Source organism: Gadus morhua, chromosome 3, assembly GCF_902167405.1.
Source record: "Gadus morhua chromosome 3, gadMor3.0, whole genome shotgun sequence".
NCBI classification, from domain to species: domain Eukaryota; kingdom Metazoa; phylum Chordata; class Actinopteri; order Gadiformes; family Gadidae; genus Gadus; species Gadus morhua.
The window spans coordinates 29,572,375-29,587,735 of NC_044050.1; the positions used below are offsets into that span (position 1 = coordinate 29,572,375).

The 15,361-nt window shown below is 50.3% G+C and overlaps 1 protein-coding gene across 1 annotated transcript; it reads right to left on the minus strand.

Annotated features, from left to right (window-relative positions):
* Positions 1-114: 114 nt before the first annotated feature.
* Positions 115-15,361, minus strand: sec23b (SEC23 homolog B, coat complex II component). The gene is made up of 19 exons (XM_030352280.1): positions 15,120-15,361; positions 13,843-14,070; positions 12,681-12,738; positions 12,484-12,570; positions 11,605-11,841; positions 10,456-10,538; positions 9,884-10,028; positions 7,994-8,152; positions 7,484-7,599; positions 6,809-6,932; positions 6,268-6,348; positions 5,832-5,921; positions 5,330-5,436; positions 4,529-4,682; positions 3,381-3,458; positions 2,983-3,144; positions 2,142-2,228; positions 1,562-1,783; positions 115-884 (listed from the first exon to the last, which is right to left on the minus strand). The coding sequence occupies exons 2-19, from the start codon at positions 14,061-14,063 to the stop codon at positions 795-797; spliced, it is 2,301 nt and encodes a 766-aa protein (XP_030208140.1). The 5' UTR covers positions 14,064-14,070; positions 15,120-15,361; the 3' UTR covers positions 115-794.

The window sequence follows — 15,361 nt, forward strand, 5'->3', positions numbered from 1 at the left end:
GATGAGATGCCTTACAAAGAGAAGGTTCTAGGTTGACCCTGAACTGATGATTGAAGATGACATTCTCCTCAGAAAAGACTTCTACTGACAGAGACTTCATGTATTGAGTCACCATTGAACATTGGTTAAAAGTCCCATTTATACAGTATATTAAAATGTTTAATTACAATCACAGGAGACAGTGAGATATGGGGCAGTCAGTGGGTACAAACCACCGGGCGAGGTTTGCAGAAACCGACGAGATAAGGGTTAGAAAACACAGAATACACAAACAATGATCGCTCTTCATCGAAACCCCGCCTACATCAACAGTCATCAGCACCAGAATAGACTTCATCATCACAACCGTATTCTTGATCATTCAAAGGGAATTTTCTCAGAAAACATTTATTATGTATTTGTAAAATTACTTAAATACAGATCTGTCAAATTAACTGTTTTCACCGGTGACGCCACACGGGAAACGCGTCTCAGTTAATCGACCATTCATTCATGAGACAGGAAAAAAAACATGGATAGACTTCTTCATAGGACAGGGGATCAACGTAAGGAACACCTATAGATCAGTCGACATGTTAAAGTTAACTCTCACTGAGGTCGGAGTCCTTCAGCTTCAGAGAAGGGAAATGTAAGCAGGAATCTAGTTACGGCTTCTCCATCATTCAATCGTTGGTGCATGCGTCGTGGCTCCTCGTCGATGGGCCTTGGGTCTAGACTGAGCTGGGTCTAGGCTGAGCTGGGTCTAGGTTGGTCTTAGCTGAGCTGGGTCTAGACTGAGCTGGGTCTACGCCGGTCTAAGTGGAGCTGGAGACGGCCAGCTTCTTGAGGTGGTCCATGAAGACCTGCAGGCTGACGTCGTCGGTGAGGATGGGCGCCCCCGGCTCCTAGACAGAGAGGAGACACAGCGCTGATTTAGAACCAGTGTGCCCCGAGGGAGGCCGGAGAGCCAGACTGGTGGAGGTCTCCTCCCATCAATGCACAACTTAAAGCACGATAACTCTGCTTTATGTCAGGGCTGTTGGGGGAGGCACTTAGCGAGCGGTTAGCACGGCTGCTGGAATATTATCCTTATCCAGCATGGACCAATCCGGAGTTATAAGATTGGTGGTACTAAATAGTATTTAAGCTAAATTAATTGTAAAACAAGAAGATCTTTACCTATACATGAACACACACACACACACACACACACACACACACACACACACACACACACACACACACACACACACACGTTGAACCCAAGGCCCATGGTTCAATCGAAGGCCTTTTGACTCGCAGCGATGTGAACCATGGAGCGACTTATGGTTTATGTCTCTCCCACTCAGGGGAACGATAACAGCTGATTGTCATGCGCAGATTTAAATCTCTCCCACAGATTCCCAAGAATAGAGAGCTGAGCTGATCCCCAGTATTTCTATAATTCTGTTATTGCAGAACGTTTCTAAGCCAAAGATACCGGACAAGATGCAGCACTGGCCATATGGTGGTCGACACACACACACACACACACACACACACACACACACACACACACACACACACACACCGGCCCTCGTACCTGCGTCCAGCCGTTGCTGTTGTTGTGGGTCTGCGAGGGGTTGACCTTGGACAGCAGGAAGCGAGCCTGGGAGCCGCCGTGCTCCGTGTCCACGTAGCGCGGCATCGGGAAGCGCGTCTGCAGGATCTCCTGTGCGTCGTCCAGGGGCGCCTGCAGCAGCTGCTTGAAGTTCTCGTACTCGGCCATCTCCTGGTAGCCCGCCTTACGCCACTGGGCGATGGTCTGGGGAGGGAGAGAGAGAGAGAGACGTTCTGTCATCCAGCTACATGACAGGTCGTCAATCATCAAACCACTGAGCTAGGGTCTCTGTGTGTGACTGAGTGAGTGAGTGAGTGAGTGAGTGACAGAGTGAGTGACAGAGAGACAGAGTGAGTGACAGAGAGACAGAGAGAGACAGAGTGAGTGACAGAGAGACAGAGACAGAGACAGAGAGACTTCATCCAACCACGACATGACCAGCATCATGAGCTCATTCATGAAAGCCTTCCAAACCGTTTGTGGGTTTGTCTACTTTGAGGGACGCCAACATCTGAACCTAGGAACATTTACCCCCTGCGAGGCGAAGGGGCTGTTCTCTCACCTCTCCGTGGTAGATGACCAGCTGGAAGAAGGTGTCCATGAGGAGGATGCGGTCCGGCAGGATGCTGCTGCTGTCCAGCAGCACCGGCTGTAGGGGTAGAGGTAGGGGTAGGGGTAGGGGTAGGGGTAGAGGTAGGGTAAAAGTGTTAAAGCGTTCACCAAGCGGTCTGCTTTGATGGGCAGGAACATCGGATCATAACCGTTCTCTGCAAATCATTAGGCCGAAGAACATATAAGACATATCACCACTCTAAAAGAAATAAACGATAACGTTTGAGTCCAGTTTAACAGCAAAAGCTGCTGCCGTGGAGAATACATCATGTTGAAAAGACTAAAATGTTCCAGTTTGGCTTGTTTTAGCACTTAATTACTGAGTCAAAGATGTCCTGCCCGGTACAAAGGCTTCTAGGGCGTGTTCGTCCCTCACGTGTTTATCTGCAGCGCACAGAGGAGGCCTTATCACTCCAGCCAGCGGAAATAAGAGATTCAAACAACCAACGACAGCCATCAGAAAGATAATTAAACCCCACTACACAGCCTGGAGCAGACCACGACAACGGGGTCTCCATGCTGCTTTGTCCTACAAACCACTCACAGAACAAGAACCTCAATAAAAACTAAATGTTTTAGCAAGGCTTGTTTTCAAATGAGTAGCCCCTTCCAGTGGCACTTTTTTTGGACAAAAGCCATGAAATATATTCTTCTGATTTACATTTCAACCACTTTCGTCCATTTTCTAGCTTTCAGAATTAATTTATTTGTAATTTTCTGAGTGCCCCCTGCAGTACTCCAAAGTACCCTTAGGGGTTCGCGCGGGGACCCGGGTGTGGTGCGACACTGACCTCTGGTGGCCCGTGGAAAGAGTACGAGTACAGCATGGGCTGCACCATGATGAGGGACTGGGTCAGGTCCTGCCGCACAAAGTGGTGGCGGTAGTACGACGACTCGTCCGGGCTGTTGTTGAACACTTGAAGGAACGGGGACCGCCGCAGGTGGAACATGAACTGTGAAGGGGGGAGGGAGAGGAGGAGATTAGAGCAGCACGCAGAAGAGCTCATCTATTATAGGGGTGATATCAAGCTTTTTCGACTTTTCCTTCATACATGTTATTATAACAATTATTTTTACATCTGCTAAGGTAGAAAAATCTAAATCCAAGCCAGCGGGAGTATTTAACAATAAACGATTCATGGTGCAGTTCTATGGTCGTCCACCAGGTGGGGGCGGTGCGCTGACTCACCTGCGGGTACAGGGACAGGGACTCCGACAGCTTGAAGGAGGTGGGATCGTCTTTGTTGAACTGGCCAAACTTCTGACACTGGAATGGAGACGGGAACCTTTTAGAGAGCGCGCCTCGACACGTCACCGCACACGCCTCGACACGTTAGCGCACACGCTTCGGCGACGACACACGGCCGCACATTCCTGTCATACTCCAGCTACTACTGCCGGGCGCTACGGTGACACGCCCCGCCGGGAATGCCGGCATTCCCGGAGCTCCGCGTCACCTAGAGGGATCCTATTGTACGTTGTACGTCCTGGCACTTAAAAATAGCACTCAGCATTGTGCAGCATCTTATCCTAGCTATCTTTAGTACTTAGCATGGTGTAGCATCTTATCCTAGCTATCTTTAGTACTTAGCATGGTGTAGCATCTTATCCTAGCTATCTTTAGTACTTAGCATGGTGTAGCATCTTATCCTAGCTATCTTTAGTATTTAGCATGGTGTAGCATCTTATCCTAGTTATCTTTAGTACTTAGCATGGTGTAGCATCTTATCCTAGCTATCTTTAGTACTTAGCATGGTGTAGCATATTATCCTAGCTATCTTTAGTACTTAGCATGGTGTAGCATCTTATCCTAGCTATCTTTAGTACTTAGCATGGTGTAGCATCTTATCCTAGCTATCTTTAGTACTTAGCATGGTGTAGCATCTTATTCTAGCTGTCTCTGTTGTACACGGGGAATGGGTTAACCTAGTGATGGTTAGTGCTCGGCACTTGGTTCTATGAACATCCTTACTGTCCCGACGGGGATATATTGTTGTTTCTCTTTCTTCTGACAAATGTACTTATTGTGAGTCCCTCTGGGTAAAAGCGTCTGCTGAACGCCCTTAGTGTAACTGTATCAGGCTGGGGGGGCGTTAACGTTTGAGTCCACTTTAACAACAAACAGGGCTGGCGTAGAGAATACATTATGTTGAAAAGACTCAAATGTTCCAGTTGGTCTTGCTCCATGTTCTAGTTCATGTTCATCACTGAGTTAAAGACAGCCTGCCCGCTACAAAGGCTTCAAGGAGTGTGGATGTAGACTGTAGAAGGATCTGTCTGGGGGGGGCGTGTCTCAGGCTGGGGGGGCGTGTCTCAGACTGAGGGGGCGTGTCTCACCAGGCGGATGAGCTGCCTGTCCAGCCAGCGGAGGACGTCAGGCCCCTCCTCCGACTCCGCCCTGAACACGCCCAGGCGGGCCATGATGACGGCCGAGGCCTCCTGGTCGAAGGACGACTCGATGTGCTGGATCTGCGACTGGGCGTCGGCCCAGCTGGGGGAGGGGGAGGGGATAGGCAGATGTGAGCGCACTGACGCACGAGCGCAGAGTGCTTCTGACGCGTCGCAGTTCAAACATCCTGTTGGCGGCGAGGCCGGTGTTGACTCTGCTCAGGCTCAGACCGGCCATAGTGTAAAGAGCGGTTCAACCCCGCCCACCACCGCCCAACGACGACTACACTGTAGAGTGGACACACGTGTACCAGGTCGTCCTCAGGATGATGTGAACCGTAGCTGGTTAATGGACTGCACTTAAACAGCTCTTTACTAACCAGTGGCCGCTCAAAGCGCTCTACAATACTGCCTCACATTCACACACCGACGGCGGAGTCAGCCCCGCAGCCGCAGTGCGACAGCCAGCTGGTCAGGGTGAGACGTCTCGCTCAGGGACATCTCGGCATTCAGCTAGGAGGAGCCGGGGATCGAACCAGCGACCTTCCGGTTACCAGCCGACACACCCACCTCTCTCTCTCTCTCTCTCTCTCTCTCTCTCTCTCTCTCTCTCTCTCTCTCTCTCTCTCTCTCTCTCTCTCTCTCTCTCTCTCTCTCTCTCTCTCTCTCTCTCTCTCTCTCTCTCTCTCTCTCTCTCTCTCTCTCTCTCTCTCTCTCTCTCTCTCCCTCTCTCTCTCTCGTTGTTCTTACTTCCTAGCGACGGTCGTCACGCGGATCCTCCTCTGGGTGCTGGAGTGTTGGTACTGGGTCACGAACTGGATGGCCCCGCGGCCGCCCTGCGGCACGGGGGCGTTGTGCTGCACACACACACACACACACACACACACACACACACACACACACACACACGATACCGATCAGTCTCACTACAGGTGGAGGCAGATCTTGGGTACAATGCGGGGGCCGTGTGATTAAGTTAAACGTCACTGAAAGGATTCAGAGGAAAGCCAAACTCATGTTTCAGAGGACACACAGAGGTAACTAACAAAGGATTCTCCTTCGCACGATGGCTCGAGTTCCTAAAAGTAAACTCTTCAAGAATGAAGGCTTAGTTAGGTGTGTATTACGATAAATCCCTGTTGGTCGGAACTAATGCGTTAAAGTCACAGAGAAGAGGACCGAACCTTGTGGCGCCCGGGCCGTTTGAGTAGACCTCCGTGTGAGGGAGGCTGTGTGTGTTTGTGTGTCTTACCTGACTCACCACCTCGAAGAACATGGCGAGCGTGGTGGAGGGGTTCAGGCTGCACACCTTCCACTGACTGGTCCCGCCCACGCCCATCTCCTGAACGCACAACACACACACACGTCAGAACACACTCACAAACGTCATAATGCACCCACACACACACACGTCAAAACACACGCACACACGTCAAAACACAACACACATCAGAATGCACCAACAGACATCAGAATACAACACACATACACGCAAGAGAAAACACACACACACACACACACACACACACACACACACACACACACACACACACACACACACACACACACACACACACACACACACACACACACACACACACACACACACACACACAGCTCCTCTCCATTCCCTGCGGCTGAGAGGCAGCAGTGAGTGAGTGCCGGTTGAGTCGGGGCCGGTGACTCACGTTCTCAGAGACGCTGGGTCCCTTAGCGCCCAGGGAGACGCAGGGCCCGATGGCCCCGCACACCTTCAGCTCCCGTGACGTCTGCACACACACACACATAGTCACACACTTAGTCACACACATAGTCACACACATAGTCACACACTTAGTCACACACTTAAAATACACACCTGCTACAATCCTCAGTGAACTGGGGAATGCGTGGGAGGAACGTCCGACACATTCAAGAGTGGATCGTCTTAACGACATGTCTTAATTTCATCGATAAATCATCTAATCAAGAAAATAGCATAATTAATAGCAAATGCCATCATTTACATTTAGCAGATGCTTTTATCCAAAAGTGACTTACAATAAGTCCATTTGTCAGAAGAAAGAGAAAAAATAATATATCTCTGTGGGTACAGTAAGGATGTTCATAGAACCGAGTGCCAAGCACTAACCATCACTAGGTTAACCCATTCCCCGTACACAACAGAGGCGGTCTACAGGTATACCCCTAGTCGTGTCTCTGAGGTTGAACTGACCCCCCCCCGCTCACCTTGACCTCCATGGTCCCCCCAAAGGCCATGCGGAACTCCCCGCTGTAGTCCTTGCTGAAGACCCTCTGGAAGGTCTGCTTGAAGAGGGAGGTGTTGAAGGAGTCCCCCATCACGATGTGGCCCCTGCGGACGACACCAGGGGTTAGGTCCCCTTGTATCCAACGCCATCCCTTCTCTCTTCAACAGCAGAACCCAAAAGGGTTCTGCAGAGAGAGAGAGAGAGAGAGAGAGAGAGAGAGAGAGAGAGAGAGAGAGAGAGAGAGAGAAAGAGAAAGAGAAAGAGAAAGAGAAAGAGAAAGAGAAAGAGAAAGAGAGAGAGAGAGAGAGAGAGAGAAGAACCCTTCTGGCCGGACTAATGCCGAAGGCGTGGATGATGCGTGTCAGTTTCTGCCTGATCATGTGAATGTTTCCGTTTCTGATTGCATTGTACGCACTCCTCCCTTCTGATCGTCTGTTTTAGCGTGTTGCGGTGACTACAACTGGATGCCTGGACTCTCCTTATGGTTAACCGGCCATCACCAGGTAAAAATGTTTTGAATGCATGTATGTATTGTCCACAACTAATGGCCTGTAAGCACTTTGAGACTACCGGTGATTAAGGGCTGTACAAATACAATTGAATTGAATGGCCTGGAAGACATGGTTGTGACCCAGAGGGTGGACGTCCCACTGACCCCGTCAGGTTGGATAAACACTTCATCTCCAGCAGGCCGGTCTGGTCCAGGGCGCAGGCGTAGATGTCGATGCTGTGGCCGTTGACGGCCGTGCGATTGGCCAGGGTGTCGTAATACTGACGGACCAAACACAACACAGGTCATTAGAGGACGGAACGACTGGAACTCATCCAGCTCATCAACCAAGCTCATTAGAAGTCATTTATTAGGATCCAGGTGAAGGTCCAGGGGTTGATACTTGGGCCTCCTCACTAGAGTTGTTCCCGTACCGATATCAGTATTGGATATTCCTCATATTCTGCCTAAAATGCAGTATCGGGTATCGGCGAGTACGCAAGACTATGCACGATCCGATACCATCACATGACTAGCTCCTATACTACACCGGCTACACATCGCTGTCATCGTAAAGGAACCCTTCAATAAGAACAAGTTATATAACAACAGTACTAGAGGCTGTATCGGTATAGGCTCGGGATCGGCCGATACGGGAGCGTCTGTGACGGTCACCTTGGAGCTCTTCTTGAGGTGGCGCGCGTTGTCCTTCTGGATGTCGTGCCAGGACCGGATGGGGGTCTTGAGCTCGTCGCCCACCACCATGCCGGGCCCCTGGGTGGGGGGCCCCCCGGTGAACAGCATCACGCGCGCCCCGGTGTTGGGGAAGGCACCCTGCAGACACAGAGAGGAGGCGTCAGAGCCAGGCGGGGAAGAGATATCGACACGGCGAACTTCGTGCGATACGACAATCGATTGATTTTTAAGATTTATTTTCGCATTCTTATGCTTTATTCATCAAGAGTTAGTTAGGAATAACACTCCAAATATTGATATTTTAGTTAATAAACGAAGGCGCTTTAAAACAGGTTTCCCTGCTCCACCAGGGGGCGCTCAACACACAGATGAGGGAAACTTGAACGGACGTTAACTAGCCAAAGACAAGTAGCTGGAAGACTCAGGTTGGACCGTAAATAAAGACAGAAATCCAGCACCATACCTTTTTACGGCCATTTTAAATTTAGAGTGAGACATATATCCTGATGTAACGTTATAGGATTGTCTAACAATATATTGATTATCGCAGAATCACTATCGTGATATTATCTGTATCGCATGGCCATGTATAGTTTATCGTATCGTGAGGTACCCTGATTCTCACCCCTAGTCTGAATCAGCCAAAGGGTTCATATGCGGTAGAGTTGAGGACATGGGGTTAAAATGTATGTACAGTAGGAACGGTGTCTCTCTTGGACCTGGTCTAAGCTCCACCATGGATCTGAACGTGTACATTCTGCTGTTGATTCAACGTGTTCATTCACCCCGATGGGCGGGGGGGGGGGGGGTGGTGGTGCAGAATCTCAAACTACATGTTCCTCTACTTTTAAGTCCACAAATATTCGCTTTACTGGTTTTACTAGTTATAGATGATTGCTAACACAAAGCTAACGCTAGTCTCTAGGGGCGGCAGGGGTGAGGGAGCGAGGGAACAGGGAGCGAGGGAACAGGGAGTGAGGGAACAGGGAGTGAGGGAACAGGGAGTGAGGAAACAGGGAGTGAGGAAACAGGGAGTGAGGGAACAGGGAGACACGAGGGAGGATTGACAACAAACCGATCTTTGAACTGGCCCAGTACTGTTCTGTACAGATAAACAGCTAAAGATATCAAGTGTGTGTGAGTGTGTGTGCGTGGGTGTGAGTGTGTGTGCGTGGGTGTGAGCGCTTGTTTAGGGGAGTTGTGATTGTTGGAAGGGACATGTGGCACGATCCTCTGTGAGTAGGTCAAAGTTCAGAACAGAACGCACTCATACGATTGCATCATTTTTGGCAACAAAACTAAAAATACCTTTCTAGTAGTAATAGTTCACATCACGCGTACTACAGATTAGATTTAGATTTACATTCAGGGCATTCAGCAGACGCTTTTATCCACAGCGACTAATAATAAGTACATTTGTCAGAAGGAAGAGAGACAACAATATATCTCTGTCGGTACAGTAAGGATGTTCATAGAACCAAGGGCCAAGTACTAACCATCACTAGGTTAACCCATTCCCCATAGATGACAGCGACAGCTACTGATGCTACTCGATGGCAAGTACATTTTCAAGTGCCAGGACGTACAACGTACAATAAGTGTGTAAGAGGGGTGTGGGGGGTGGGGGGGGTAAGGGGAAGGCGGAGTCCAGGTGGACTCGGAACAGGTGAGCCTTGAGAGTTCAACACTCTCAAGGCTCACCTGAGTCAACACAGGAGTCTGAATTCACATGCTCCAAAAACCTAGCGTACACAACACGTCCCGCGACGCGATCGCTTCGCGCGGAACGACAAAAGCATCGTCGGTAACCATAGAAACACGGTGTTTCCTGTGTGAGCAGGAAGTCGCGGGGGGGGGGGGGGGGCTCACCTCCAGCAGGCCGACGGCCACGGACAGCGCCACGCCGGTGGACCGCAGAGGCCTCTTGCCCTGGGGGACGGGCCAGGGGTCCCTCTGGAGCTCCCCCAGCAGGTCGGTGAGGTTCATGTCCACGCGGTGCACGGGCTGGAGGAACCTAGGCGCACAGGGGAGCGTTCAGGGGGGGCGCTGCCGACGCTTCTGTCCAGAGCGACTTACAGACACGGCGTTCACACACCGACGGCGGAGTCGGACCCCCAGGGCGACAGCCGGCCCCGCAGGGCGACAGCCGGCTCGCCAGGAGCAGTCAGGGTGAGGCGTCTCGCTCAGGGACACCTCGACACTCCTAGCGGAGTGTCGAGGTGTCCCTGAGCGAGACGCCTCACCCTGACTGCTCCTGTGGCTTGCCGGCCCGTTGCTTCTGTATAGAACGGTCTAAGGACGAACCCGTCCAATCCCCGGGGATCGAACCAGCAACCTTCCGGTTCCCAGGCCACCCGCTCTGCCTCCTGAGCCCCAGGCCGCCCACCGCCCAGAGGTCAGGGTGTAGGATTATACCGAGGACGAGGTTCTTCTGGTCTTACCTGCAGGTGGCTGAGGGGTCCTGGGGGGCAGCAGGTCGGCCCTGCTGGCCCGAGACCGCCGGCTTCATCAGACCCAACATCTCCTACAAAACACACACACACCCACACATTACATTTACATTCAGTACAATAAGACCATTTGTCAGAAGAAAGAAACAATATATCTCTGTCGGTACAGCGGAGGATGTTCACGGAACCAAGTGCCAAGCACTAACCATCACTAGGTTAACACATTCCCCGTACACAACAGAGATAAGTATAAGATGCTACACAATGCTAAGTACTGTTCCTTAGTGCCAGGACGTACAACATACAATAAGTGTGTAGGACACACACACAAACATTCACACTAGATATTGCAACATGTCGCTTGAAGACCATTGAGCTCAGGTCATTCTTTTGTCGGTGTTTCACGTCCTGATATAAACACAGCCGAGTTGATCCCGGGTATAAAACAACGGGTACCGTGGCTATTATAGAACATCAGTGAACCACTTAGGGGGTCCACAACAGAGGGGTGTCTCTCTCCTCTCATTGCAATGGCTGACCAGGAACATTGTATTATTCATAACATTGTTTTCCAAAGCTCAGACTCATGTTCTATTCATGACCCATGATAGGATGAAACCTGACCCTATGACGAGGGAGGAATCCACTGAGGCTCCCATCGCTACACACCCCTGGAGGGGGTCAGGAGGGGGGGGGGGCATGCTCAATCATACACGTTTACTATTTACTAAAGACGGTTATGTGATTTACTTAAGTCATTCAGCAGATTCAGATTTCAGTCATTTAGCAGACTCAGAATTCAGTCCTTAAGCAGACTCAGATTCGTCACAGCGGTTGGCGTCGTGCTCGAGGATGCCTACAGCTAAGAACGGGAGCATCTGGCTTCGAGGCGCCAGTACTGTTTACGACTGGTAGTCAAACCCACTGATCGCTCGATCACCGAGGGCGGTCAGGGGGGCGCGGTCCGACCCCACCCACCTGGATCGAGAGTGTGTGTGTGTGTGTGTGCGTGCGTGCTCGTTCAGGCGTCCCACCTGGATCGTGTGTGTGTGTGTGTGTGTGTGTGTGTGTGTGTGTGTGTGTGTGTGTGTGTGTGTGTGTGTGTGTGTGCGTGCGTGCGTGCTCGTTCAGGCGTCCCACCTGGATCTGCTTGGAGGACAGCTCCTTGGTGCCCCGGAACACGTAGCTCTTGGCGATGCCCTCGCAGCTCAGCTCGTGGACCTGCACCATGCGGCCGAAGGTGATGAGCCCCACCAGGGCGTTGGGCGGCAGCAGGGAGAGGGACATCTGCAGCGACTCCCGGAGCGCCTGGAGGTCCTCCTCCTCCAGGCAGGTGTCCACCACGTACAGGAAGATCAGAGGGGCCACCGGCCCACGCTGGAAGGGGGGGGGAGACAGAGGCCGTGAGGAGGAGACGCCTTTATGCCCGTCTGCGGCGGCGATGCTGGTGTGTGGAGCCATTGTTAGAGAGCAGATAGACGGAGCCTGGCGGTCGAAGGCTGTCGCTGCTGAACAGACCCAGCTCAGAGGGGGAGTGACGACAACACATTTCACTAGAGGAGGAATCAGGCCTCCTGTTCATAAGGGTACAAATGGTTCACGCCAGGGCCTAAGTGTTCACGGGATAAGGCGCTTTGCCGGGCCGTTGCTTCTGTATAGAACTGTCTAGGAGCAACCTGTCCAATCCTTAGTAGAGTTGTTCCGATAACAAGTCGGAAAAAACCTGGACGCTCACATACAGGAATACAAATATTGTCGACAGTAAGTGAACCTAGTAGACATTGATGTAATTTTAAGAGAACCCTTCAATACGAACAAGTGCTATTGGTAGTTACAATGCTAGACTCTGTATGTGTAAAAACTCTGTATCGGCCCATACTCAAAATCAGGGAGGGAAAAATGGTATCGGAAGGAACATCTCTAATCCTTAGATGCCATTTAAGCGTGTTTTGTGCGCGGGTTGTGTGTGTGTGTTTCCATGGCAGCAGAGCTCGGCGGTGATGAAGGGGCGTGTCTTACCTGTACGACGTACTCGATGGTGGAGAACTGGGGCATGAGCTCGGCTGGTTGGTTGACATCGGAGATCCCCGCGTAAGAGGGCGGGAACTGCAGAGATGAGATGCAGAGCGTCAGTCTAATCGTATCGCTGGAGACAGCATGTACACATCGACACTTTAGAACAGAACGTTCGTCACTGTGTTGGTATGAATACTCACTGGGTTTCTTTGGAAGCAGAAGTTGCACGCCCATATTTTAGCTCTGAAGTCGACTTGACTGTAAAAACAAGCAACAAAACATTAGGGTATCTGTAGGTTTCAGCAAGTCAAATTTAAGACTTTTTAAGACCTTATACCACCTTGAATGAAATTTAAGACCTAAAACACGCAATGGTGGGGGGCGATCCTACTGTATTGTAACCCAAGCATAGCATGTGTGTCACTCAATGAGACTTATTCACCTACCCATTGTCGCAGACTAGCTAGCAAGCATGCAGATAATCGTTTATATATGCAGCTAGCAAGAAAGAAGCCTCTCTACATGGCCTTCCTGAAAAGTCCCACGAGAAAAGTAAAACATAAAAAGTCCTGCCCGACAAATTGAAGACCTTGTGTTGCAGTATTTAAGACCAGCATATGACATTTGTAACGAATTTAAGACTTTTCAAGGCCTTCAATTTAGAAACATGAATTTAAGACTTTTTAAGACCTTTCAAGGATGCGCGGACACCCCGTGTACAACAACTTTTCTGCCCCACTGTGAAAGCAGCACGCTGACTAACTGCAATTCAACGATTGCAGTTTGACAGCAGGTGTAGCCAACTTGATGTGTTGGCATTTAAAGAGTAGAGTCACTATCATCGTGTGACGTTAGAAACACAAACACAGCAGCACGGCTGCCAAGAAACTGTTTGCCCAACCGGGATGATGAAGAGATATCCTATCACCTCCTGTCTTCTAGTCAGCCCTGAGTCACCTTCTACGACGGCCCCAGTAAAGGCATTTACATTTAGCAGACGCTTTTATCCAAAGCAAATTACAATCAGTACATTTGTCAGAAGAAAGAGAAACAACAATATATGGCTGTCGGTACAGTAAGGATGGTCATATAACCAAGTGCCAAGCACTAACCATCACTAGGTTAACCCATTCCCCGTAATCAAGATAGCTAGGGTAAGATGCTACACAACTAAGTACGACATTCAATAATTGCCAGGATGTACAACATACGAGTAGAAGGGTAGGGAGGGGGTTGCTAGGCAGAGTCTAGGTGAACTCTGAACAGGGGAGTCTTGGAAGACGACGGATAAACAAGTACGACACAAACAGCACACAGAAGAAGACCCCCACGGGGGGGGGCGCCGGTCGGCCCTCCACTCACCACAGCGGGTTCAGCACCGCCTTGCAGTTGGCCCGGCCGCACATGACGGGTTCGTACTGGACGGGAGGCAGGTCAGGGCGCTCCTTGAGGGGCGTGAAGAGGCAGGACACCGGGACCACCAGCCGGGTGGCCTCCAGGCGGCTGGAGGGCCACAGGTTCCAGCTGAAGCGCACCCCGTCGCGGTCCTCATTCTGCTGGATGAACTCCTGGTAGGTCGTCATCCCTGAGCTTGGAGCCGGCGGACAGACGGTAGACGAGGTATGGATTTAGTGGTTTGGGTTCAGAGTGTCGACCCTGCTCTCTGCTCTCTCTCTCTACCCTCTGAGTGTTGGTTGATGTTATGTTGCATGACACGGTGTACTATCTCTGATCACACGTGGCACGCCCCTCCGGACTGAAACTATCTGACGTACAGTGACGAATGGATGACCCAGGTGTGTGCGCAATCAGAGAGAACCTGATGAACGTGTTGTGTGTGACTGAACACTCGTCAGGGAATAGGCTGGCCTGTATGTATTCACTGTGCACGTTGAACATTCACTTTTCACTCACTTATTCACAATCACCTCTTCACAATCACCTCTACTGGAAAAGTGAGCAAAGAATCATATTTCATGAATAAACATAATCGCAAAGGCATACTAGGTTTGTTAAACAACCTTATTTGTATCCGGATGCTACCATCTCCCCTGCATGATAACACAAAGACTTAAAGCGTTTACTTTTCTCTTATACATGCTTGAGACTGTAAATGAGGTAGTTTGGTAACAAGTTCAACAGCACAAGTTAAACAGCACAAGTTATGGGATCTAGGTCATTTTCCTTCCTCATATTTGATCACTGCATTACATTACACACACACAAGTATTAGTGCAACGTTATATTAGGTGTAATGTTAACATCAAATACCGGATAAATTCCAGATACTCACATTAAGTACACTGCGCATAAACTAATGTAATCAGAGATTAATACATCAATGGATCACGCATATGAGCAATCGCGATTCGTTTCGTTTTTCTCTGGTCAGTCGCCGTAGATTCTGCGTTGGCGTATCGAAATATCGCCCATCAAAACCCCAGAATATGATGTTTGATTGATAAATAAACAATAAACGCTGAATTTAATCATGGTTTATCTCTTGCCTCCCGTCCGCAGGGCGTCTTAATCCGTCCGACTGAACCCATCAGCGGAAGCCGGACCGACTCCGCTCGATTTAAACCTTACATAAACCTTATATAAACCTTATATTAACCAGATATGACTCCAAATCTCACCTTTAGTCCGATCCGTCTTAGTCCGAGTACTACCGCAGCGCACTGTTCAACATTAAAAGGTAGAAACCGGGTTAAGGTCGAAACAGCAGCCCGGTGGGTGGTACTCCGCCGGTCCTCCTAGGTACGCTACAGGATGACGTGTTACTGCACCCACTTCCGGCGGCTCGACGCTCAAAAAGAGAACTCCATTTACCATATGCACATGCGGCGCCTTACGTCATTCGGACACGGCTGGGACACGG